Genomic DNA, 27677 nt, shown 5'->3' with positions numbered 1-27677 from the left:
AGGGCTGTGGTGCTGATGAAGCCAGAGACAAAAGCAGCGGGCAGAGTTTGCTAGGCCGTTTTAAGGATTTTAGAATATAGGAAGATCAATGATAAGCCATCGGATGGTTTTATGTAGGGGGATGTTGGAATCAGATTTGTATTATAGGATAGTTGTTCTGGCCACAGTGTGACAAAGTGGATAGGGGGCAAGTGGGGACAGCACTGAAATTGGCTAGGGGTGTTTTATAGTAATCCAGTGTAGAGATTATCACGTTCTGGACTATGGCAGTTACAATGGCAGGAAGAGAATGGATCTGATTTTAGAGCTAATTAATCGGTAAAATACACGGGTACTTTCAGAGGCAAGTGGGAAAGCGGAGTCAAGGATGAATCTCAGGTTCTTGGCTTTATATCAAAGCATTGGTGGAAACATGAAGTGAGCCAGGCAGGACACGGTGGGCAAGGGATAGGACTGGGATCAGGGACATTGTGGGGCATGGTGAGTTTGAGGTGTTTGTGGACATCCAAATAGAAGATTCTGCCAGGAAGCTGAGTCTGAGACTGAGAGGAGACCTCATGTCCGGATTGAATTTTTGAGTTGTCCCCAGAAAGATGGTAATTGAAAAAAATAAAGCTTGGAAGAAGTCACTGAGGAACAGTGCATTGAATAAAAAGAAAAGAGGGTCTACCCTGAGGGTTTAGCAATGATCGTTATTATAAGGAGATCAGAGAAGGTTGAGGATTCAAAACAGATGAAAAGGAAGACAAGACAAACTTGATGTTATGGAAGCCCCTGGAAGGGAATGCTGAAAGGAGGATGGAATTGCCATTGCTATCGAACACTGTCAGGAGTTCAACTGCGGGAAAGGTCCGAGCTTCTAAGTGTCTGTTGGATTAAATACTGGAAAGTCAGTCACAGGGTTAGTGAGATCAGTGTCTTCGAGGTACTGTAAGTAGAAGCCAATCTGCGCTGATGGGAGGGGGCTTTTACGTTAAGTACTGAAAGGTCAATGATAATTAGAGCGATCACTTGTAAGACTGTATGTTATGCCAAGTATCAAAGCCATTTTCGGATATCATGCTACTCAATTATTGTTGTGGAAACTGAGGCCTCTAGAGTTAAGTAGGTTTCCAAGGTGACCCAAGATGAACAGAGAAGCGTTGAGTTTGAATCTGCTCCCTTGGATGCCAAAGCCTTTCTACTACACCATTCTGTCCCTTTGGCTTAGGGATGATGCACTTTATTGAGCAGCAGTCTTTGCCCCAGGGGCCTTTGGGGATATGGGCTTTGGGAAAGTATCTAGAACAAAGGGATCATTGAAACCACTTAAGTCAATTAAATCACTCAAACAATTCATTCAGAAAGAACAAAACAAACAGTGGGATAAGAGGGAGATCCTTTTCACTGACTAAAGGGCAGGTAAGAACAATGGTGATGAAGAGTGCCCTGGAGAATTGAGGGAGGGGGAGGGGCAGAGGGCTTGTGTGGTGGTCTCAAGGTCAGGGTACAGAGGGCGATAAGAATAGGCTCTCGCTACTTAAAAGATGAACATCAACAATGAAACTACCTATAAGACGGAGATCACAAAATGAAGCCTCATTTGTATGCAGACCTAACCATGCATAATATTCTAGCTCCATTCAGCAACGAAGGACTAAATCAGGGAAAAAATGCCAATATTTCATATAGAGACCCACATGCCCCTTTCTGTGCTGTGATATACAAGTACAGATGACTTTATATTTATGCTTTAATTTCTTGTATTTATTCTCTCATGCTAACTCCATCTGTATTTTCTCTCCTCTCCTTTCTTTAGATCATGCTTCTTAGTGATCCTGAAATGGAGAGCAGCATATTAATCAGCTCAGATGAGGGGGCCACGTATCAGAAATACCGGCTCACTTTCTACATCCAGAGCCTGCTCTTCCATCCCAAGCAGGAGGACTGGGTGCTGGCATACAGTCTGGATCAAAAGGTGAACAAACACTGTCTTTATTCAGATCTTGTCACCCAGGTACCACCTGGTGAAAAGCACTTGTTTACTTAGTCCAGATGTTGGAGGGGATTCAGTGACGTTTCATCATTCCAACCGGGTTCATTTTGTCTGCAGCAACGAACTTTCCTTTCGGCTCTTTAGTATCAAACTATGCAGGCAGGTCTATTATTGGCAGTGCTTTGCATCATTTCATAGGCTTAAGATGGTTTCCTCTATAATTTTACTCATTTGACCTTTAAAACAACCCCGTGAAGCAAGTAGGAAAAGTGTATTCATAGTAATTTTATAGTGATTTGTAGTAAACGAAGGTGCTGAAGGGCTAAGATGTTTGTTCAAGCCTGCCCAGCTGGTAGTTGGAAGAGCCACAGTTGGAATGAATGTTGTCAGATTCCAAGTCTAGGGAATGTTCCAGCATACCATGCTGTGTTGATTTGGTAAAATTTTTTCTAGTTTTTCAAAGGAAGGGAAGTCTCGAACATGTACATTTTGTTGTTTTCTAAAAGTATCTTCAAGATATAATGACCCAATAAGTCCTCCTCTTCGAGCTCACAATCCATTTATCCAGCTGTGTACTTGACCTTGTCTCTTGTACGTCTCAGAAGACTCTTGATTCAATGTATTCCAAAAATGGACTTCTGGTCTCCCTCCAGCATAGCTGGTTCTCTTCCAGTCTTCCCTAATTTTATCTATTTGGTTGCAAAAGTCAGAGACCTAGGAGGTATCTTTAATACTTCCTCATTCCTAACCTAGCATCTCTAACCTATCATTCTATCGCCATCTCGTAATTCCATGGACTTCTGTTACCACCACCACTCAAATCTAGGTTATATCTGTCATTCGAGTGACGACCAGAGCCTCTTCCAGTGTGTTTATACTGTAACCTGAACAATCTATTTCCCAAATGTAGATCTTAGGATTTCCGCATTTTCTCCTTGTTCACAGAAAAAAGACCACAGTCCTCTGTAGAATCTACTAGGACCTCCTTAGCTGGTCCCTCCTCCGACTTCACTCACCATTACCATGTTCCCTTGAATGTCCTTCTTTCAGTTCTTCATCCCAGCTGTCTTCCTGGCTCCATTCCTGGGCCTAAATCTTCTTCCCTGAAGTCAACTTTGTCGCTGTCAGATCACAGATCTAGTATTACTTCCTCAGGACGTCTTCCCTAAACTCCCTGACAAAGTTAGATGCTCTGTGGTGTTCTTTCCCATAGTGCCATCCACTTCCCCTCCAGAGGGCCTGTCATGGGTGAGATTTTATGTTGACTTATGTGATCTTTGGATTATCTGTGTTCCTCACCAGACTACAAGCTCCAGGAGGGCAGGGCCATGTCCGGTTTTGCTCATGGATGTAGCACCAGGGCTAGCACAGTGCCTGGTACTTAAAAGGTGCTCAGTAAATATCTGTGAGGTGAACAAATTAGTGGATGGATGCATAAATGCTATGGTAAGCCTGCTGTAGCTGATCAACTTATACTTAAGAAAAGGGAGTTTAGATTATTCTTCTTTGTATTTCCTTAGTATAGAACCTTAGTACAGTGCTTGATGCCAAACTATTAGGTAATCATGTTGTGGAATCAATCAGTGAAATAAATTAGATAAAATAGATAATTATAAGCACTGCCTTGTGTAGCGATATCCACAGATTAACCTTAATTGAAATAGCTTCACTACTTCTCTTCTCTCTTAAATCCTGAGACAGTTGCTACTCAGTATATATTTGAATATGTGATTTTAAATGTGAGTGTGTGTGTGTGAGAGAGAGAGAAAGAGAGAGAGAGAGAGAGAGAGAGAGAGATGTCAGCACCTTTAAACAATAATTTCAGCATAACCTTTATATCTCTCATTAATGGAGCCTCATGGTGGGTGCCAGGTGCTTAATGCAATCCCCTAAGGACAGCCACATGACATTTGCAAAGCAAAAGCCGTTGCAAATACATTTCTTTCATGGCATCAAGTGGATATTGTGTGAAAGACTTAGCCAAATGTCAGGTAGTCTGTGAGTTTGGATGCTTCGTATTGCTATGAATTTTGAAGCTATATTGAAAAAAAATAAATTTTTTGGCTATCTTTAAAGGCTGGATGGTAATTTACTTAGACGACACTCAGAAAACCTAAACTATGTTTTTATTTATACAGAGACAAGCTAGATTAGACATCTCATGCCAAGAGGTTGATAAACCAAAAGCGGAATGCCTTGGGTGTATCTAGAAGGAGGATCCCTTTCCCTCATCTCCATAGCACTGAGAACATCCGGGGCATTGCTCATGAAGTAGTCTAGTGGATATAATGCATTCACAATACTTTCAGGCTTGGTGGCTGCTTTTTTACATAGTAAAAATATGTGGAAATGTGGCAGTGGGTATTGATGGATTTTCCTAATCACACTGCACATTTCTGGATGTATTATTCCTTAGGTACTCTTTCTTATTGACGTCTTTTGCATAAAGTGGCTGAATGTTCTTCAGGCCCATAAAGTTTCTAACTGGTACCCTGCCATTCTTTTAAATAAATGGTCTGAGGAGGCAGATGATGCCCCTGGCAACTTTTGCAGAGCTGGCATAAAACACCTAGCCTCCATCATCCAGGGTTTAGAAGAGTTTTTCTTTAATTTATTGGTTTAGAGTCAGGGAGAGGGATGCTATGCAGCAGTGGATGGAGAGTTGAGATTGATATACAAATGTCTTATTTCAGACTGAAACCTTCTCTGATGTGCATGCATTGAGGCATCTGGTTTCTTCTAGAGAAAATGAAAAGTGTGAGTAGGAAGGTAACTGCAGCATCAAAGGGAGATGTTTGTGGTGAGGAGTGAATCGATGTTTCCATTATTGTGCCTTTGATGAAATGCACTAGCAATTTCTTTAGAATCGGTAAGGCTATCTCGTTATGTTGTGTGTATTACAAAAGACCTAATTGAATGATATTTTAAAGGGACAATATCCAATTGCTTTACCTTCCAAATTGCTACCTCAAAGCTGCAGGAGACTTGCCAAGAGATCTCCCTTGGTGAAGCCACTGCTGGAGAATTAAGGAAATACATTCTGGATAGAACAAAATTGCAGGTAGAAATTGAGACATGCGCATAACTTTGTGTTGGTTGAGACGCTGGATGGCAGGTTGTGAGTCAGCTAGGAAACGTGGCTACCTTGTACTGGTCAAGGCCAGGTTGTGGGAGATCACCCAAGCCTCCCAACTTCCAAAGCTGCAAAGGGGGGGGGGAGGTAGGGACAAATGCACCTTGCACTTGACCCTTTGGAGGGCCATGGCTCTCCAATTTTGATGTGTCACAATATAGCAGAGTTATTCTGTTTCCTGTTCAGCTTGACCTGGGCTTTTGACCAAGTCCTTCAGTTCTGGCCATCCTAGGAGCTTCCCGATTCCTGCTCCTCTTCTGTCCTACAGATTCTCCTGGCACTTTGCATTTTAATATAAAAGAACTCAGTACTTACTGAAGACGAGAGATTCTTTCTTGGGTATATGAATCTTGGAAATGCTTTATAAGAATCTTTGTGAAACAACTGGCAAAAGTAATAGGTTATGGTTGATCAAATTGGAATAATAAAAGAAAAGCTACTCCTCTCTTCTCTGAATCAAAGCCCTAGAACGTCTTTGGAAGGCTGTATATTTACAGTTATTTAAGAGGCCAGATTCTCTTTTGTTTCCATCAGACTGTGGCCTCACTGATGACTGAAACTACATTGTGATGTTTTGGATTAGCTGGAGGGCTCAATATTATTATTCAAACTGAGATTTTTAAAAAAAGACTTCGAGGTAGGTTTTGAGGATATTACAGTCCTCTAAATGGATAGTTGTTGTTCTCGTTGCTGTAGAAAGCTGGATTTTTAAACATCCTTCATTTTGACAAGAGACTTGGTTTGATTTTTTGTTTGTTTGTTTTTGTATTTTTTAAAGTGGGCACATGCTCACGTATTCACAGATGCATACATCCTGGCACAGGGGTCTTCCGCAGGAGACAGTTGAAAACAGCTATTTTTCTGCAGGAGAGGTAGAGTTACAAAAGTCTCTATTATCATTTATCTTTTAGGCAAAATGAAACTTTAACAGATACAGCTGGCTTTGGAGATCAGAGATGAGGAACTCCGTGGGATTTCAGATTCTGTGGTTTTTCATACGCTTCCAGCCTACACTGGTCTAGAATTAACAATATTTTCAACATAAAAAAACACTTTCTGAAACACTAGCACACATAATGAAGGATTGCTTTTCTAGTAGTTGGGCGGAGTGGGCCACTATGTATGTTTTTTTGTTGATTTGTTTTTTTTGTTTTTAATCCCCTGCTACCAGCCAAGTTCAATAGTAGCTGACAGATTGACAGGCTGGTTAAGGAGCTGCTGCAGTTTTGGGCATGGTCACTGGCCAAATAGAGTCCACAGCTGAAGAAGTGATGGTGCCTCCATGCAGGCTTTGCTGGTTGAACCCTATCTGGGGCTGCTGTGTCCTGCATGAACAGGGCACTGGCAAATTAGAGTATCTGGACTGTGGAGGGCCTGAAAATTCAAAAGGAAGTTTCGGGAACGCTGGATACAAATGACGCTGTTCCTTTCATTTGTATTCTCCCGTAAACCCTCAGATTAGAAATGTAATTGTATTCAGAGCACCAGGATTAGCAGGTGATGACAACGTTCCTCAGTAGCCATTGGCAGAAACAGGCTTTATAGCTCCCACCTGGTGGGGATAAAGCTGCTGGGGATTAACTAGGGATGACCGTGGTTTTGAAGTGTATCCTCCATGGAATGAGAGTACTAATGAAGGGCACCTTCTATTTAAAGAAAAACATTGCACAGGCACCTGGGTGGCTCAGTCGTTAAGCGCCTGCCTTCGGCTCAGGTCATGGTCCCAGGATCCTGGGATCAAGCCCCGCCCCGCATTGGGCTCCCTGCTTGGCGGGAAGCCTGCTTCTCCCTCGCTCACTCCCCCTGCCTGTGTTCCCTCTCTCGCTGTGTCTCTCTCTGTCAAATAAATAAATAAAATCTTAAAAAAAAAAAAGAAAAACACTGCAATTTCATTAGGTCCCTTCCATGCCTATAAAACCATTTGTGTATCATTTAAGAGAGAGAAAAATTGAGAGCCCCACTCACCTATGGCAAGCTGACTGTGCTCTTCCAGAGATCTTGTTGGTACAGTGGGGATGTGCTCTCTCCATCAGCATAGAAACCCGGGTTCCCGTGAGGCCACTTTCATGGAGGTGAAAACAGAAACAGTGGGCCAAGAATGGCCTATTTTTTATCAAGGAGGTGGAGCAACCTCTGTGTTATTCAGATATTACCCTTAAATCTAGCTGAGCTGAGTTCTGAATGACAAAACTGGTTGAACATACAATATTAACTTGCATTCAGTGAGGGTCATGCAGTAAAAATCTCCATCCATGGCAACTTTGCTCACGAGAACATTAGCTCAAAGGAACAACCTTCAACAAAATTATGGATCTGGTGGCCTTTGTCTTCCCAGCCTGCTTCTCTGTGTCATGTCCCAGAGTTTCTGTGCTCTATCTCTACCTTCTAGGTGTCCATTTTGGTAAGCTAACACATTTCTGTCAGGGAAAAGAACATTTGTTAAAATAATGTAAGATGCACTGTATATATGTATAAGCTGGGATACTCATGATCTTTTCCCAACACCTTCCCCAAAGCAATTATGCTCTCATGGTAGAAATTCAGCCAAGACAGTATTTTGGTGAAGGAGGTGACTGTAGCCACAGGTGGGAAGGACGTGGAGCAGCTTCACAGCCTTTTCTTCCTTCTTCCACCCATTTCCCGTATGGAGTGACCGTGTCTTCACGCATGCCCTGATCGTTTGTGTTCACACTGCTGCCTAGTGTCCCTAATTCTGACCCTATGTTTCCAGTTTTCCTGTTGGACTCAGGACTTCTGCTTATCCTTTCCCTGACAAGCCTCTCTAGACTTAGGAACCTGTCTTCCTGACCTGACCATACCTTCTATCCTGCCTCCATTCTCTGCCTCCATTTTGACCACTCACCCTGGTATGACAGCACCTGGCCTTTTAAAGTCAGGGTCAGTCTCTAAACCTTTTAAGGCAAGGTGTTACATACATATAGGAAAGTGTGCATCTCATGAGCTCGATGAATTTTCATAAACTGAATTCACCTGTGAAACTAGCACTGTGATTAAAGGAGCACATGACTGGCTTCCCAGAATCCCCTTGTTCACTGTGCAGTCATTATCCTCCACCCTCAGGGGGCCACTATCAGTCAGGGTCATTTTTTTAAAGATTTATTTATTCACTTGAGAGAGAGAGAACGAGCAGGGGGAGGGGTAGAGGAAGAAGGAGAAAGAATCCTTAAGCAGACTCCCCACTGAATGCAGAGCATGACCTGAGCCAAAATCAAGAGTTGGACGCTTAACCGACTGAGCCACCCAGGTGACCCTGTGTATGTCTCCTGATACACATTGCCGAGGTGTCTTCCAGGAAGGCAAACTCATTTGCATGACCATCAAAACTATGTCAGAATATGGGTTTCTCCTCAACTTTGCCTAAAACTGGGTATTCTCCTTATGACACAGAAAGGAACACATTTTTTTTTTTAGTAGGGAATCTTCAAAATATTTTATTACAAAATACAGTACAGCGTTCATAGAATGTTTCCCAACGTTCTCAAATACGTTCATGGCTGAATGAAGCACTGAAAAATACCTGGCAGTCGCCCACAGGAATCTAACTTCTAGAATCTATTTCAAACCCTGTGGAGTCACAGAAGAAATCTGTAACAGGCAGTGGAATGGAGAGAAGGACAGTCACTGTGGCCGGCGGGGCTCCTGACTGCTCATCAAGGACATTGTTTTCTCTGGGGCTTGAAATCCACATCCAGGGCTGACAACCTACCAAACACTGGGACCCAAATCTGTACAAAGACGAGGCAGAGTGGAGAGGAAACAGCTCTGGACAACCCAGAAATCTCCGGCCACTACTTCTTATTCCTGGGTTTTAGCTCTTCGGCTGCATTACGCAGGAAAATGTAATTTTTCTTTTGGGGACTATAAAATTCATGTCCCTTTGACCAGTCATAGCTGGAAGCATAGGCAAATATGTTTCCATTGTGATTGAAGCAGCAAGCTGACATCAGCTGATCTAACTGTTCTGAAGTTTTTAGTTTTGTTCTGGCATCTTTGTCCCAAAAGCTGAATCTACCATCAGATCCCACAGTGGCAAGAGTTCCATGGACAGGATGGAATGCGATCCCATTTACTGTGTAGATGTCCTGAGGGGCTGAAGTATTGGTTCACTTTGAGTGGTGACATTTGAAGGTAAAGTTATCTTTGGCGGATTTGGGGGGTTGATGTAGTGAATAGCAACCCTTGCCTCGATGCTTCCCGGGGCAAAACCAGTCGGCTTGTTCTGTTTGTCTTTAAAAATAGCCATACATCGATGCTGGTGTTTCAGTGGAGATTCTATCTTCCTGAATTCAGAAGGTTGATTCTCTAACTGGTAGACAATTAGTCCTCTCTCTGCAGTTGCCACCATGGCCATAGGGTAGATCACATCGGCACAGTAACACCTTTCAGGGAGCTGCAAAACCATCATAGGATTTGATGATCATGTATCCCAAAACTTCATAGTCTTATCCCAACTCCCAGTCATCACACAGCTGTAGTTTGGTGCTTTGATCCAATGTATGGTTTTCACAGGAGCATCATGCTGTGCAATCTGTATTGCTTGATTACTGTTGCGGTCCCACATTTTGGCAGTTTTATCACATGATGCTGTAAATACTTTGCTCCCATCATCACTCCAGCAGACATCTAACACAGGCCCCGTGTGCATCTGCTGGGCTTTTGGAATAGTCTGTCCACTATCTTGAACTTCCCATCAGCGAACGTCGTTAGCCCATGATCCTGCAATAAGAAAGTTGCAGGGCAAGGTTGGTGGGCCAAAAGATAGACAACCAATACTGTCATCAGGAGAGGATGTTACTTCAATATCCTTCATGGGATTGTGGTTATCTGTGCTTGTGCTGCCAAACATCCTGGTCCCGCTAGTTCCAAAACCCGAGGTGGTTCCAAACAGACTCATTCTGGCCCTGAGAGTCACACCGCGACGGGGAGCCGGTGGCGGGCAGCAGGAAGGACTTGGGAGCCTGCGAACCCGCTTGGGCGCGGAGGTGGCGAAGGTAAGCCGCGGCGCACAGAAACCCCAAGGGCCAAAATACCCTCACGCTGGTGGAGGAAACGGCCCCAATTCAGAAAGGAACACATTTTTGAAAATGAAACCTGTGAAATTAATTTTAAAGGGACATTTTTTTGAAAGTTTCCTTACGAAAGGTCTGGATGAATCGGGGTTACTCAACATCATTGAATTATTGCCTTTGGTTCAATCTAATTCTCTAAAGTTAATATTTTTAAATTCTCCTTCGCTGTCATTTCCCTAACCTGCTGTCTTCTAACTTTCCTTCCAAGGAATTCATCTTTGTCTTTTCCTTTACCAGTTTAACCAGAAATCAGCTGCATGACATTACAAATGACCCTGACTGGGGCAAAATTGAGGCAAAACCCATATTCTGACATAATATTGATAGCCATGCACATGAGTTTGCCTTCCTGGAAGATACCTCGGCAATGTGTATTAGGAGACATACACAGGGGCGCCTGGGTGGCTCAGTCAGTTAAGCGTCTGACTCTTGATTTTGGCTCAGGTAATGATCTCAGAGTTGTGGGATTGAGCCCTACATCGGGCTCCTCGTTCAGCTGGGAGTCTGCTGGAGATTCTCCTTCTCCCTCTGCCCCTCCCCCCACCTGGCATGTGCACGTGTATGTGCTCTCTCTCTCTCTCTCTCTCAAATAAATAAATATTAAAAAAGGAGACATACATATAATAACTTTGATCCAGTGATTCAGTTACTTCAGGTCTGAGACTATACCAAGAGAATAATACGAAATGCCACAAAGTTTTAGGTATGATGATGTTTATCACAGTCATTGGTAGTGGGAAAAACTGCGTGGAAACTTACTTAATGCCTAACATTAAGAAACTTTATGCCAGAATATTATGCAGCCAACAAAATGGTGGTTATGATGACCATGTAACAACATGAATACACATTAGTTCCTATTTGGTACATATATATCTCATATTACGTGCATTATATATATGCATATACACACACATACATGCATGAGACATGTTAAGTAAAGTAGTGCTATTTGAATACAGATATGAAAAAAATAAAATAAGACAAAGGGAGGAAGAAAGGAAGCAAAGAGGGAGAGAAGGAGAAAAACGTTAAAAGGAATGGAGTTTGGAATATTCCCAAATATTTCCTGGGTTCTCTTTAGATGATGGAATTATGTTTATGGGTTTTTTTCCATACCATTTGTTTTCTAAGTTTTCTATTATTTCATTAGATTACTTTTATAATTGAAAAAAATTCTGAAAAGTAGTCTACTTTAAATAGCTTATGTTCATCCCTAGTTACAAGATAGTGCTCTTAAAAAACATTTTAGGTGTAATTAGGGTCACTTTAGGTGAAATTGTCTCCAATCATTATTTATATACCTTTTCAAGAGGCAGTGTGATGCAGAGGGAAATTTCCCTGAACTCGGAGGACGTTGAATCTGAGATTTCTCTTTTCTTCAGCTTTGTTTTCCACTCTGGTCCCTTTTAAACTGGGAACCTCTAGAAATTATGTTTTTTCTCCTAACAAAAATTATACTCTTGTTGGATATAACCTCAATCTATATTATTTACAACTCAGTGATAGATACAGGTTTTATTATTTAGAAGCATCCACTATACATAGATGTTAAAGAAGTGATTTATTCTGGTAGTTTTTCAGATGAATTTTGCGACTATACCCCAAAATTGAATTAGTATTTGGTTATTTGATTTGACAGCTGTAATGGAAACATACTCTGGAGCCAAGGGGTGGAGACATATGCAGTGAATTAAGGTCTGTGCTGAGTAACTCTTACATGCCCGTGTTATATTATTCAGCGCTGGACATATAGATGCTTCTCAGAAATGGAGAAATATGTCTTTAAATATCTCCTATGTATGGGGAGTGACAGGTGCTTTTATGTACATTATTATATTGAATTCTCGTAGGAGTCTGCAAGGTGGATAGTATTATTTCCAAGGTACATGTGAGCGTATGACTCTCGAGAGCAATGTTAACTTGTCCAAGGTCACATAGCCAGTGAGGGGCTTGGCCTACTCTCTATCCTAGGCTTTTCTGAGATCCCCCACTACGAGTCACCACCACACCTCACTCTCCCTAGTGGATAAACAGACTTACCACCACATCTGGGCAGAAACGCATATAGACCAATTCACACTGAATCCCAGCCCCAGAAAACGCTGTAATAATGAGACAGCAAAATCAGCCATGCCAAGACTTGACCTTCAGATGAATCCAGTGGTTCTTCTGTCACATCCCTCAGCTGATGGCACGTTCCAGGATGGGACCTTGAGGCCGGAAGCCGTCAAACTGCCTACTGATGTTAGGCCATAGGACTAATTAATTCTGCCTCCAGCAGAAAAATAAACAAGGCAGTTGTGTTTTCTTTTCAGGTTTTGTCCATTTTTGCTCTCTTTGCCCATCAATTTGTTCCAACATGTGGGTTAATATGTAGATTAAACCAAAGAGTTTGCCATTTCAATAGGTAATACTATGATTTGAAGTTTTTTAAGGAAGTTTATGGCGACAACATCTTTAATATGGTAATGAAGATAGAAGTTGAAATCATTTAACTTCATTTACAAATCATGAATATGTATTATGCTTTAAATGAAAAGAAGGGCTAAAACAGATATAGTGTTTGTTCAATTTACTAAAGAGAAGACAATTTGTCAAGATTTTTTTCCCCAAAACTCAAGCAATATGCAAATGTAGGAAAATCAGACCCCCATGTTAATTCCATGGCATGATGAATATTTTTATAATCCTAATTAGTACCAGTCATTTAGTCTAGCAATTTCCCCCAATCTAGCCAATTTGAAATTAAAATAGATGCCTTGATTACAAAACTCATTAGCACAGAAGCACCCTTCTCACTAACCAGTTCATTTAAAATGCACAAACTGAATGAAGTGTGGAACACTTGTGTTGTCAATTGGCATAAGTGAAGTGAGTCTTAATTGGAAGCATTGTGAAGTATTTGTATTGCTGCATGTTTCATTGAAGTATAATATATCATTCATTAAATGTAACAAAAGCAACTTTTAAATGGTTTAATTAAGCAGAGTTGGTGCACTTGGTAATTTTTATAAAGTCGAATGTCACAATTGTTTGCATTTGAAGTCCTGATGGGTATTAATGTCAGGAAGACAAAGTCAGACTCTGCATTCATCACTCCGATTATGTGAAGAATGGCAGGTTTAATGTGAGAGGAGAAAATTAAATTCTAGAACATTGACTTCTTACTTAAAAGTACCCACATGCATATTGTCCTCATGCACATGGCGGTGGAAACTCCCAAAGTGCCTGATTTCTGGCTGGGGATGGAGAAGAAGGGCTGAGGACTAGGAATGAAATGGAAGGAGCAAATAACACTTGGAGATTTTTCTTTTTGTCATTTCTTTTTTAATTTTCTTTTTTAATCAAGGGAGGAAGTAGTAGGTGGAGAGAAACTCTATCCAATATTTTTTCATCTACTCAAAAGAGCAATAGAGATGTGTGGCAGTGCAGATTGATGTTCTGTCTAAGCCAAATGTGGTGGGAGTGGGAGAGGAGGGGGGAAACTGGCTTGAGACCAGGGAAATGCTGGAAATGGGACTCTGCAGAAGTCCTGAGCTGGAGCCAGATAGCAAGGAGTTCGAGGCTGGTTTTTGTGTAGAAGTTTACAGAATGAGTTACCATAATGGCGGTCCTGGATGCATCAGGTATAAGACAAGCACAAATGTGCCACTGCTCTGTTGATATTTATTCTGTATGTATTCCAGATGTCAGCTGTTACCTCATGTTTATGGACTGTTTCAACCCCACATCAATGAGGATGCAAAACTCAGCCTTGTCATTGGTCTAATCTAATTTTAATGGACACTGTTGATGTCCTGCCCATATGCATTTGGTATTTCCACTGTAGTGTGCTCCCACTGACGTCTGATTGCTAGGATTTGCATTTTTTTGCTGGAAGCCTGTCTCCAGACCCTCTAGAGGCTACCCCACTCCTCTGCACATTATGCAGTAGAAGGGCCAGGGAGCCAACATGTGGCAGCGGCCCTCAGCCAGTGACCAACAGAATTTGGTGTATAGATCCTCTTGTTCCCTCACCTCTCCCATGGGACAACTCTGAGCCAAGTGTTATACACTTTTTTCCAGATTTTTCCATTGCAGGTAAGCTTTAGTTGCCCACAGAATTAGCTGGCCTTATAATATACCATGTATGGACTGCCTTCCATTGCCTGGATAGTTTCTCTACTCCCATACCGTCTCCCAAATTAACTACTTAATTCTTGGGTTGTTGACTGCTCCTGGGCGGGGGGGAATCCAGAACCAACTCTGCCAAGCATTTTGTGATTAGGTGATGGTAGCTGAAGAGTTCTGGTGTCAAGGATGGTAGCACATAGGTTTCCACTCAGGAAATTCCCTTGAACATTTCTGTGTCCCTAGTCTCTCCTCTGTCATGCCACCCTCTGGTGAGGAAAACCAGAAGCTGAATGATGCCCCCTCCCCCAATGATGTCCACTTCTGAATCCCCAGAACAATTCCCTACAGGGCAGGAGGGACTGGGTATATGTGATTGAGTTAAAGGTCTTGAGATGGAGAGAGAATCCTGGATTACCCAGGTGAACCCAGTGTAATCACAAGGGTTCTTCTTATAAGAGGAGGGCAGAAAAGGGAGAGTCAAAGAAATATGACAGTGGAAACAGAAATTGGAGTGATGTTCTTTAAAGATGGTGCCAGGAGGGCAGGGAATGCAGGCGGCCTCTAGAAGCTGGAAAAGACGAGGAAATGGATTCTCCCCTGGTACCTCCGAAAGGAATTGCAGCCACATGGATACCTTGATTTTAACCTGAGACTGATTTCAGATTTCTGACTTCCAGAAAATATTGTAATTTATATTCTATAAATTCTATTTATAAATTAAATTTATATTCTATAAATTATTAAAAAATAATAAATCTGTGTTGTCTTCAGCCACTAGGTTTGTGGTAATTTCTTATAGCAGTGTTAGGAAACTGATACCTTCACTGACCCTTCCCGCAGCCTCAGTAGGTCTTCTGTCCCACAGCAGACAAAATCCTCAGCTTGTCTGCACCTGCTTCTTGGATGCCTAGGCATCACAGACCCAGACTCAGGCCATCCAGGCTATATTTTGACTCCTCTTTACATTGATCCATGAAGTCCTGAAGTAAGAAGAGGTCCTCCTCAGAGGAATTCTGGTGGAAAAAAAGAAAAGTTCACTGTCTTGTCACATACTGTATTATTTTGCTAGGCCAGCCCTAATGAGTATCATAGACTAGGTCGATTGAACAATAGAAATATAAAGTCTCATGGTTCTGGAAGCTAGAAGTTTGAAATCAAGGTGTCAGCAGGATTGGTTTCTTCTTCTCTCCTTGCCTTATGGATGGCCATCTTTTTTCTGCTTCTTTACACGGTCTTCCCTCTGTGTGTATCTATGTCCTAATCTCCTCTTCTTATAAGGAGACCAGTCATAGTGCATTAGGGCCCACCCTAATAACCTCATTTTAACTTAACTAACTCTTTAAAGGGCCTGTCTCCAATTACAGTTACATCCTAAGGTACTGGGGGTGAGGACTTCAACATAGGAATTTGGAGGGAACAAACACAGTCCACCCCTAACATATACACATGTCAAGGTTGGTGAGTGATGGAAATCTTATTGAGCTTTGGGTCTCTACTGTCCTGTATGAGGGGAGAGTAGGAGTCCCTTCCTGCTTTGTAGCCTGAGATGTTCCTGAGACATGTGGAATGGAACCATCCACCGGGAAGGATTTGCAGTGGGGGTGGGGGGATAATGAAGTGAGGGTTGGACTTATCCCTAAGATGGAAATGAGAGCCACATGAGAGGTCTTGAGACTGGTCGGGAAGGTTTCAAACTGACCTTCGGGCTTGACTCTGGATCAAGTTAGGAAATCATAGAGGGCATAACAGAAAAGATGGCACCCAGGCCAAGGAGACCACTGAGAAGAACTTTGAGGCAACAGAGTCTGAAAGAAGTCTGAGATGGAAACTTATCCTTTAGAATCATGGCTATGTGCTTGTATAATCTAGATTTGTTTAGTTTGGTTTTATTTTGGTATTTTATTTTTATTCTTTCTTTGCACTTGAAAATGTCAGTAGATCTCAGATTTGCCAGAAGTTACAGAAAGAGGTTTGGTTGACCTTAATGTGTTACAGATCTTCCTCTTCCTCTACCACCTCCTCCTCCTCCTTTTTCTTCTTCTTTTTGAGTAGAGTTGACCAATGACATTATATTAGTTTCAGGTGTACGACTTAGTGATTTGACAAGTTTATACATTATGCCCTGTTCACCACAAGTGTAGCTACCATCTGTCCCATTACATCGCTATCACAATATCATTGACTGTATCCCTTATGCTGTGCATTTTTTTCTGTGACTTAACTCATTTTATAACTGGAGACCTGTGTCTCCCTCTCCCCTTCACCCATTTTACCTAACTCCCTTCCCCTCCACCCCTTTGGCAACCATCAGTTTGTTCTTAAAATTTATCGTTGACTTCCCTGTGGTTTGGAGGATAAATTTAGCTTGGCACGTGGACCATCACAGTTTCCTGTCTGACTTCCTACCCCTCTTTCCTTAACTCATGCCACAGGGAATGCAGCCTCCTGTTTCATACCAGAATACCTTGGCACATGCGCTTCCCTCTGGGAGACCTTTTCCCCTTCTTCATCTAGCTAGTCCTAAAACTTGGTGCAAATATGACTTTCTAGAGACAGCTTTCCCTGGCCAAGATTGTCTGTGGGAAAGTAACTAAACTTACCTAGATTTTTGAGAAAAATCTGGAAAGAAGCTATTCAGTTCAGCATATGGAAAGCTTTTTATTTTATGGTTTTACATTTTATAAGTACCTAAGAGATGCAGGGACTAATGTTTTTCTCAGTGTTTACAACACGCAACGATCTTCAGTTGTCCCTGGACAAGAGATAAATAGGACTTGGGTTAAGGTAGTAAGTGTGGGGTTGAAAAGAAAGGGGACAAATGATAGATGATTTGAAAATAGAAGCAGACTTTGTGACTGCATCAAGTCACAGGGAGGAAGAGTGCCTGATGACTCTGACCATGACAAGAGCCCAAAGGACACCGTCGATCTGATAGTCTGATTGGAAAGAAAAAATATCTAAGGCCGAGAGCTGTGCCCACAGCATGTTTCCTTCCTGGCAAAGTAGATGCCTGTTTCTCAAAAGCACAGAGTGGTAGAGGGGAGGCCTGGGTAGGCACGGCTGCCAAGGTGTACCATGGAGGCAATAATGACCTTTCTTTGTGGTCGCTTCTCCCGTTAGCTTCTTTTCTGACATTTTGCCCCATTGCCTCCCTTGGCTGCTCAGAGTGCCGGAGGCCAGCGGTAGCTGTCTAAGTCCTTGAAACAAGGCTCTTTAAAATGGAGACTTTTTAATTTAAAGTGCTTGGTAGAGATACCAGAGGTTGTAATCTAGAAGCTTTGTAATAGGCAGCTAGGGAATGAGTGAGGGAAAAAAGATTTTTAACTTTCCTTTCTTCAAATACTGTTGTACTAATATTGAGCTTGAATGTTTTCATAATTAAGATGTGGGAAGGCGGCTGAGGAATCCACTCTCCCACGTCTGTCAGGCCCGGATGATCTCTGAAACCTTCTAGCCCAGAGGCTCCAACCCCCGAAGGGAGCTTTCAGGTTTCACGAGTAGATCATTACTTGTGATATAATTTGTCTACCTTTAGGTTTATATGGTCTCTTTCCCTTTTTTGATGCTGACAATGCCAGTTTAATCGTCAGGTAAAAAGCTGGTCTTGTTCGTGTGATCTCTATGGGTAGCATCACACCATCAGTCATAAAAAATAATCACTGAAATTATGCCACGATGTTTGGCTTTTTTACTTCCTGGTAGCTTACGAACAGAGGCCAGAGTCTAACGAACCCCAACAGATTCATGTTTTTAAAATACTGAAAAATACTTTTTCTCAAGTGAAAAAATGATAAGATAAATGGGAAAATGAAAAGCATGGAGAGCAAAAACCATTTCTTTGCTTTAAGTGTATGTCATTGAAAGTATCAACAACCTGCTCTCTGTCACACAGATACCAGGTCAAGGATAAATTCAACAAATATTTACTGAGAACTTACTAGGTGCGAGGACCTAGGGATTCAGTAATGAAGGGTACTAATACTAGCTCTGTGGTCATGGAAGGAGAAAGATTGATCAAATTAGTAATTGGTGGCAGTTCTGACAAGTGCTACAAAATGAAGTATTGATTGTTACAAGAGCATATCCTGGGGAGAAGGTCTGACCTAGCCTCAGAAATGTTTGACATTACAGCTATACTCAAAGGGTTAAGGTATTCTTTTGAAGTTAAACATTTTTAAATGCTCATAAACATTATTTAAAATAAAGCTAAGGCCACTGTAAGAGTTGTCTTCAGATTTGTTTCTTTTTTCTTTTTTTAAGAGAGAGACAGAGAGAGAGAGCAATGGGGAAGGGCAGAGGGAGAGGGAGAGAGACAATCTTAAGCAGGCTCCATGCCCTGCCTGGAGCTTGACACAGGGCTTAATCTCACAACCCTGAGATCATGACCTGGGCCAAATTCAAGAGTCGGATGCTCAACCCACTGAGCCATCCAGGCGCCCCTAGTTGCTTTCAGAGTTCTGTAAAAACTGTATCAAAGCATAATTGACATTCAATAACTGCACAAGTTAAAGTGTACACATTGGACAAGTGTTGACATGAATGTACCCACGCAGCCATTACTACAGTCAAGAAATTGAGCATATCCATCACCCACCCCCACTCCAGAGTTTCCTTGTGCCCCTTCATAAGTCCTTCCTCCCACCCTTCTTCACTACCCCACTGCCACCATAGTCATAGTTGGGGATTTGCTCATGGTCACTATAAAAGAGTTTGCATTCTATCGAGTTTTTATAAGAGGAATCATACATTGTATACTCAATTTTTTGCATGTCTTTTTTCTCTTACCCATAGTTATTTTGAGATTTATCCATGTTGCTGTATGAGTATTTATTTGCTGCATAACATTCCATTTTATGAATATACCAACATTGGATTACTTATTTGCCCATGAATGGACTTTGGTTTGAATCTAGGTTTTGGCTATTACACATAAAGCTGCTGTGACCATTCTTGTGCAAGTGTTTCGATGGCTATATGCTCTGATTTCTGTTGGGCAAATACCGAGTGGTGGATGGAGTCATATGGTACCAATTTTTATGAAAATGGCAAACTATATTCCAAAGTAGTTGTACCATTTTACACTTCCACGAGGAATACATGAGATGTGCAGGTGCTGTACATCCTTATTAATACTCATTATGGTCTATCTTTTCAATTTTAGCCTAGATTCTAATAAGCATGGAGTTGTATCTCATTGTGAGTTTAATTTTCATTCTCTTAGTAACGTAGTTGTTATGAGCATTTTTCATGTGCTTGATTACTATCTGTATATTTTCTTTAGTGAAGTCTCTGGGCAAATATTTTGCCCACTGAAAAATTGTTTTTGTGTTATTATTGAGTGTTGAAAGCTCTTCTATATTTTGAATAAAATGTCCTTTATCATATATGGGGTTTGCAGATATTTTCTCTGCTACCATAGCTTGTCTTTTAGGTCTCTTAACAGTGTCTTTCAATGAAGAGATATTTGTAATTTTGATGAAGTGTAATTTGTCAATTATTTATTTTTGGATCATGCTTTTGGTGTCATATCTAAGAAATCTTTGCCTAAGTCAAGGTCACAAGGATTTTTTTTTCCTACTGCTCATTTCTAGATGTTTTATATTCAGAACTGTGATCTGTTTTGAGTTAAATTTGTATATGGTGTGAGGTATGAGATAAAGTTTATTATTATTATGTATCTGCACTTTTGTCAGAAATCAGTTGTCCATATACATGCACGTATTTTCCTGGACTCTGTTCTGTTCCATTCATCTAGTGTTCTGTCTTGACACCAATACTACATTATCTTGATTATTGTAGTTTTATAAAAGTCTTGATGTCCAGGAGTTTAAGTCTTCCCAGTTTTTCTTTATGAAAGTTCTCTTCATCATTCTAGGTAATTTGCATTCCCGTATGAATTTGAGAATCAACTTGTCAATTTCTACCCTCCAGAAAAGCCTTCTGGAATTTTCATTGAGATTACGTCAAATCAGTAGATCGATCAGAGGACAATGGACATTTTACAAATGTTGAGTCTTCTATTTCATGGCCACATTATCTCTCTCCATTTATTTAGGTTTCCTTTAATGTAACTCAGTGATATTTTATAGTTTTTAGTTTCTAGATCTTGTACTTCTTTTTCCAGACCTATCCCTAAACATTGTAAGTGTGATTTGAAAAAACTGATATTCAGAATTCAGCACTTTAATCTTTGTTGGTACTTTTAGAACAAGAAGAAGGAAAGGTCAGTAAGGATGTGGAAGAATCGAACACTACAAATCAACTAACTTGACCTAATCGATTCTGATAGAACACTTCACCCAAAAAAAGCAGAACACACATTCTTCTTAAGTGCATATGGAGCACTTAACCAAAATTGGCCATATTCTGGTCCTGTGTGACTGACTACACTTATTGTAACTCTTCACTCATAAAATGGAACTATTTTTACTAGTTTCAGAGAAGTATGAAAATTACCTAATGTGTGAAAAAGTATTTTGAAACCATTAGAGAGACTTTGAGAATCAAGAATTAATAGTAGAAAAAAAATTCTTACTACTAAAGTGTGATTTTAAATGTCAAATAAGTACAAACCTCTGCCCTCACATCCCATTGTGTACTTTAGTTCAGTGTAGAGAGATTGAGACAATACCGTGGAAGATGAAAAAAAAGTGGCTTTTGGGGGCATGGTTCCTGGGAAAGTTGTCAGATTAGTACATGGAAAAGATAATCAACACAGCGCAAAAGGCGGCCTAAGTAAATTTACGAAGGCAGGGAAAAGGGAGTGTAGCTAAGATTAGGGAGTACTTTAATTTGGCTGGGGCATAGAGTGCGTGATGGCGAGTAATAGGAAGTATGGTCAGAAAGTGAGTCTGTGGTCAGCCTGGGTGGGAGGTGGATTTGGTATTAACCTAGGGAGTTTGTGCTTTATTGTGTTACAGATGGGAAATTATTTCTTTTCTTTTGAACACAGTCCATGTGGAGGGTGGTGCACTGTCTATTTAAAATAACAAAGGCTATTTGAATAAGTCATTTCTTGACCATGAGCTAACCATTAAAAAAACTAAAGAGAACTTCAGTTTTGTCTTTCATCAATTTCATGTGAACCTCCAGTTTGTTTCAGAATTTCAGATGCGAATGTTTTTCTCTGATTCTGTTTCTCCGGTATGAGACTTGGCCTTCCCATCAATGGTCTTATCCCAATGAAGAAATCCATTTCAGACCAGGCGATAACCTGACTCTAACACCCCTCTACTGTAGTCATTGGAAACAGCCCTTTGTGGATGCTTCCAGTCCTTGAAAGGAGAAGGCACATCAGAGATTGAGGACAGGGGAGATATAGATGTGTGTTTTTTGTTTTCTGGGGACTGTCCCTTGGAGATTAGCTCTATAGCAGTTAAAATCCGGGACACAGTTTAGCATTTAATCATTTCCCATTCTTCAACATTTGTTTCATGTGTACATCTTGACTCTGTAATGAGACCCTGATTTCTTCCTGCCAGAGCCTACCTTTCCATTCTGCAAACCTTCACTGAGGACTTGAAGGGTTTAAATAATTATATGCAGTGTTTGTGTGGCTATAACAATGAATCAGACTCAGACCTTCCCCGAAGTAGCTCAGTCTGGTGTGAGGTAAAAAGTCATGAACTGTTTATCGCATCCAGTGCCATTGGAACCTTAGGAACTGTCTGAAGTCACCAGCAGGGAAGGGTCTTTGAAGACTGCAGAATATTGGGGGAGGGAGGGATCTGAGTTTTAGAGGATGAGGGGATTTCACCAAAAAAAGGAACCTGCTAAGTGTACTTATGTACAAGTATGCCCAATGCGTACTTGGTGACAGGTCAGTTATGAAGAAAGAGGCTCAGTTAAGAAGAATCAGTACTTTAGAGGACACCTCATAGTTAATATGCAGCTGAAAATGGGCCTCCTTGAGGGAAAAGTAGTACTAGACCCTGGGAAGAGAATTGGACTTGGACTCAAAAATCGTAGATTTCATGCTATGTTTCTCTTCTTCCAGATGTGTTACCTTGAGTGGATGCCATAACCTCTCTGAGCCTGCTTCATTTTCTGTAGAATGAGAATAACGATGGAGAGCTCACAGGTGTGTTGCGAGAGTCCTGTGGGAGCAGGTGTTATGGATATGCTAAGTCCCTCCTCTATGTGACATCTCTGCTTGGCAGAAATCAGTTCTGCCTGCTGCCAGGCTCCACAGCTGAGTAGATGACACCACTTTTCATATGATTTGGTGTCTGAACTGGCTGAGCTAACTTCAATTTTCTTCTCCTTGGGGCAGCTATGTGCTTCCTTTTAAATCTCCTCTTCTTTTGCTACTTTGAATTTTAACTTCTCTAAGACTTCAGGGGGTATGTTCTCTTGGGTGAAGTTATCTGCCAAGATTCTTTGGAACTTCAGTCTCCTTAATGCCTAGTTGTCCAGACTCAGAACTCGAAAGGCCAGAGGTCTCAGGCAAAAGAGGCCGACTGGGTAATAGTTGGCTAATAGGACCATATATCATTAAGGACAGTCTCCCAGCAGAAATCGTCAGCCATTGATTAATATGGAGTGTGGACGTCTTTGACTGGGCTGTCTTTGCTCATTAAGTCACAAGCTGGGCTTCTGACTCCATTTGCAATTCATCAGGGTCCATGTTCTCTAATTACAGAGTTGAAGACAGCAGTGCTCAGATTATCCAGCTCTTTCTCTTTATCATGGAGACACACACAGAGGAGGAAATTTATGACAATGTGTGAACTATGACATTTTTAGCATTTCAGTTGTGCCAGTGTCTCTTGGTGGTGTTCCTTGGATGGCTTATGTGTGTGTGCATGAACTCACACTCTGCTACAGAATGAAATGGGGAGAGAATAAAAACCATACTTACTGTTTCTTTAATTAAACTCTTGTTTTTATTAATACTTCTAGATATGGAGTTCATTGTACATAATCTCACCGGTAAATATTTTGGTAGTTGTTTTGCTTCTTTTAACCTCTCTGCTTTTTATTTTCTTAATTAATTCTTATAGAATTTTGAGCTGAACAGGTCTTGAGTCCAACTCCCCAGTCCTTCATATTTTAGCTCTGGCCAGCAGCTACACAGCGTCTGTTTACACAGCTCCAGTTTCAGGGAGCTCAGTCCCTCAAAGCAGCCAGTTCTGGTTTTGGAGAGTTCTGATTACTAGCAAAGGCCTTACGTGTAAAATTAAAGTTTTCTCAGGGCGCCTGGGTAGCGCAGTTGAGCGTTTGACCCTTAGTTTCAGCTCAGGTCGTGATCTTGGAGTCCTGGGATCAAGCCCCACATCCGACTCCACGCTCAGCACAGACTCTGCTTGGGTTTCTCTCCTTCTTCCTCTGCTCCTCCCCACTGTATTCTCTTTCTCTGTCTCTCTCTCAAATAAATAAATCTTTAAAAAAATGAAAATTTTCTCTCTTTTAGTTTCCACTGGAAGTAGTTTCCCTTTATGTTCTACCCTGTTCAGACACTCTGTTCTTTGAAACCCACAAGTCCCCCCAGTCTCCTTAAGAAAGCCCTTCAACTAGGTGACAGAGCCTCAGGACTTGTTGTCTTACTCCTGTCCTCTCCAGAACTATCGTCATAAAAGGCACGTGGTAACATCTGAACATGCTGAACTGTGGCCCTATTGATGTAAGGCTGGAGGGTTCATGTCCCAGTGGTCCAACTGTTGGCCTGTTAAAAAACACACACAGAAAGTTTGGAAGAATGCCTTTTATGCCTAAACTTTGGCTTCAGGTCATGGATCTAGCCCATTAGAGTCCGCTGGTAGAGCTGGGCATTCCTAAGTGGTTCCCAGCTCTTTCCCACTATGCTTCTTCTCTCATCCTTTTTTTATTTTTTAACCACATGGCCACCCTCCTGTGGTAGGCAGAAGAATTTCCTTTCCCTTGGACCTCCCTTCCTCTTGTTTGGTCCCTGGTCCTCCATTATTGCTTCTGATTTTTTTAATCATTTTTTTTGCGGTAGTGAATCAATATGGTGGTAGCATAGAGTATAGTCATCCTAAAACTCAGTTCTGGTCCTGCACCCCCCTGCTGAATGAATGAATGACTCAATAAATGAATGAGTCAGTGAATCAATCAGTGAATGATATATAGCAAAGCCAAAAATAAATGTCTAAAACTAAGAATAGGAACTAGTGAATACCTAATATATACTAAGCATTGTGCTAAGGTGCTAAATATTTTACTTGGGCTAGTTTTACTCTTCCAGCCTCTTTCTGACTCATTCATTAGTTCCATTAATTTCAAACCTCATAGTGGTTTGTGTGTGTGTGTGGTTGTGTGTGCCTTTTAAGGGTTAGTTCATCTTGCCTAGTCTGCTTTGTTACAAGATGCTCTGGATTTATAAAATAACCTCTGGGTGGTTTTGTTTTTGCTTGAGCTCTAGGAGTATCAGTGGACATAGACAAATTTATACATATTTGTCTCTGGTAGATTTCTGCATCATGCAGGTCATATACATTGAAACTTCAGATTCAGAGCTGTAGCTAGCCTTGGGTTTTGTCTTCTCTCAAGTGACTCTTCCCATCTCCCCCACCCTAATTAAAGGCTCTAATCAGAAAGCAGTTTGTTTCTGCTTCCCTAGATAGTGGCCCACATATTTCAAGGCTCCATGTCATGTATCTGATAACACTTCAAAATTTATATATGCACTGTTTCCAGCTATTTACCTTGTAGGGCATAAAGACAAGAATCTTTTCCTTTTGTAGCTATTAGAACCCTCCCCTTGGTTCCTAGAGCCTATATGTGTTTCACGAAACACCACAGATCACAATTGCCATTTACCACTTTGATTTTGAGTTCTCAGTTTGATTTCGACATGCAGGAATTTCCTTTCAAACTCAGAAATTATTTAAGATTTTGAATTTTTCTTTATTTACTATGTCAAAATGTTTGTTAAGAGCTGGGGTCCCATTCAGTTGTGGCCCCACACTCTCCTGTATAATTTTCAAGCTAACACTATGAGCTTAGGTATCATTACCTTGATTTCATGGATGGTACCAAGGTTCAGGATGGTTAGGTGAGTTTTCAGAGGCTACACAGCCAATAAGTGGCAGAATAGAGATGTACAGCCGCCAGCAAAGATGACAAAGGAAGGACGTTGGTAGAAGTAGGAAGAAAACTAGGAAAGAGCAGTGCCGTGGAATTTAGGGAAGGAGAGTGGTTCAAGATTTGGAGAAGAATCAAATGCTATTACAGGGGTAAGGACTAAGAAAATCATTGGGGTTAGCAATTTTCTAAAGAGAACAGATTGTGTTTAAGGGACTCTCTGAAGCAGAGCTGGAGGGCAGAACTGTGGTTCTGTCCTCTTCTTTGAACACCACTAGCAAATAGGCACTGAAGTGCTTTCTGATGGTGATGGAGATTATCCAAAATTTTCCTTGAAATTGCTCTTCCCATTTGAAAAATTTATGCAAAAATGTGGGATCAGGTCCGGCTTTATGCTCACCCTTTGAATACATGTTTTTTTTGGGAATTGCCTATCGAACCCCATCAGGGGAAAATCACTGAAAGGAAGGCTCAGTTAGGACAGGTCAATTAGAGGAGGTGGACGAGGTCATTGTAGCTTTGTAGGGGGAGGCAGGACATTCTTTCAGGAACACAGATAACACACTGGGCGCTGCACCAAGCTCTTCATACTCAATGTCTCAACCCTTCGGGAAAGGGCACTGTTAATCCTATCATCTATCTATCTATCTATCTATCTATCTATCTATCTATCTATCTATCATCTATCTATTATTTTTTTGGTGCAAAATGGTGGTTTTATTAAAGCACAGGGCAGACCTGTGGTCAGAAAGAGCTGCTGCACCAGGGTTGTGAGGGATGGCTGATTATATACTTGGGAGTTGGGGGTGAGGAAAAAGGGAGGTTTTCAAAAGAACTTTCAGATGCTAAAGAGGACCTACAAGATACTGGGAGCCTTTGCCATTATCAAGTTAAGGTTGTTTTCCCCTCTAGTAAGGCATTAACATTCAGATGGTTGGGAGCTTCCTGGAGGAATGTCACACATTTCCCACCCAGGAATGAAGTGGGGGGGGTGGTTTGCAGGGTGTCAGCTTGTGCTTTGTCCTCAGCTAGCCTTGTCCTCCCTCATCATCTACCCCCTGAACAATTTTGACCCTTAAACCTTTAAGGTTGTTGAAGGTGGAAGGTCTTACCTTCTGTAACTTCTTCCTGCTGAACAGGGGTATAGAGATGTCCCTACCTATAGATCAGTATTGGTCAGTTGGGGAACATATAAGGGAGTTAGAAAAGGTGGAGGCAGCTGAATCCAATGTGCACAACCTAGATGAACCTCCTTGGGTAGAAATGATCATCTGTCAGCTGGAAGGTATGGCAGTGAAGGAGTCTTGGCACTAGGCAGGGAGACACTGGAAATCACGACAAAATAAGGTTAATATTATAACGAGAAAGAGGAGTCTGAAGACCTTTGATAGTTGACCTTTGATAATTTTCCTCTAGTCCAGGAATTTAAAGCAATCACTAAAGGAAAGAGAGTTCCTTTAAAGCACCAATTTGAGTATTCAATGTTAGTCCCATTTTAAAAATGAGGCAGCTTAGGTTTTAGAACATTGATGTGGCCCAAGGTACAAGAGCCAGAAATAATAGAGTTGGGATTCAAACAGAGACTGGTCAGACTCCGTGGTGAGGCATCCTTAAGGTTTCAGGTACCAGAGCAGGATCTGTTTCAAGTGGTTCTTGAAATTTCCAGGGCCACATGGGGGACTGTGACTGCCAGAATCAAAGTGAGAGATCATCAAGATCCAAATTATCTTCTAGACACTAAGATGTGTGCCCGGGTGGAACTTAGGTCACAGGTGATTCAGGACCTTTATGGCCTCCGAGTTTGGCTCACTGGTCTCTCCTTAAGAGTAGACAGAAGCCAGAAGGCTGCAGGCTGTGGAGTGGTATCTGCACCATGATAGAGGAGGGGAGATTGGGAGATCCAGCTGCTTCACATGGAGCCATTTCTCAACTGGGCTGAGGTCAGAGTTTCATTCATCTATTTATTCATTCATCCTACAGGCATTTATGAATTCATCTGAGGTGAATAACCCTTTATTGAGGACAGACTTATGAAGGCAATAAAATCAGAAAGATGGGAATGAGGGTTTATATGCTACAAAGTGACACAAGAGTGCCTACCATATGTCAGGCACTGAGCTAGGGTATAAGGACAGTAAAATAAAAGTAAATAAAAGTAAAGTAAAAGTAAAGAGGCGAGCTGTCTAATGTAATAACTGCCAGCCACAAATAAGATAAAGTTAATTCCAAATAAATAAAACAATTCCATTTCTTTTTTTAAAAAGATTTATTTATTTATTTATTTATTTATTTATTTATTTATTTATTTATTTATTTATTT

At 41.3% G+C, this 27677-nt stretch overlaps 1 protein-coding gene and 1 pseudogene across 2 annotated transcripts in view; one reads left to right on the top strand and one right to left on the bottom strand.

Annotated features, from left to right (window-relative positions):
* The window catches only part of SORCS3 (sortilin related VPS10 domain containing receptor 3), a 615618-nt gene that overhangs the window by 331908 nt on the left and 256033 nt on the right, over positions 1–27677 (top strand). For both annotated transcript variants that reach the window (XM_073904225.1, XM_025881120.2), the window contains exon 4: positions 1799–1957. In XM_073904225.1, the coding sequence (XP_073760326.1) occupies positions 1799–1957 (159 nt within the window). The remainder of the gene's footprint in view (positions 1–1798; positions 1958–27677) is intronic.
* On the bottom strand, positions 8729–10026 carry LOC112830945 (mRNA export factor-like; annotated as a pseudogene).

The sequence above is a fragment of the Callorhinus ursinus genome, unplaced genomic scaffold, assembly GCF_003265705.2.
Source record: "Callorhinus ursinus isolate GAN/ISIS: 27379988/994484 unplaced genomic scaffold, GSC_fseal_2.0 scaffold20, whole genome shotgun sequence".
Classification (NCBI taxonomy): domain Eukaryota; kingdom Metazoa; phylum Chordata; class Mammalia; order Carnivora; family Otariidae; genus Callorhinus; species Callorhinus ursinus.
Note: the sequence above shows the minus strand (reverse complement) of the source record. Positions and strands in the feature narration are given on the sequence as shown.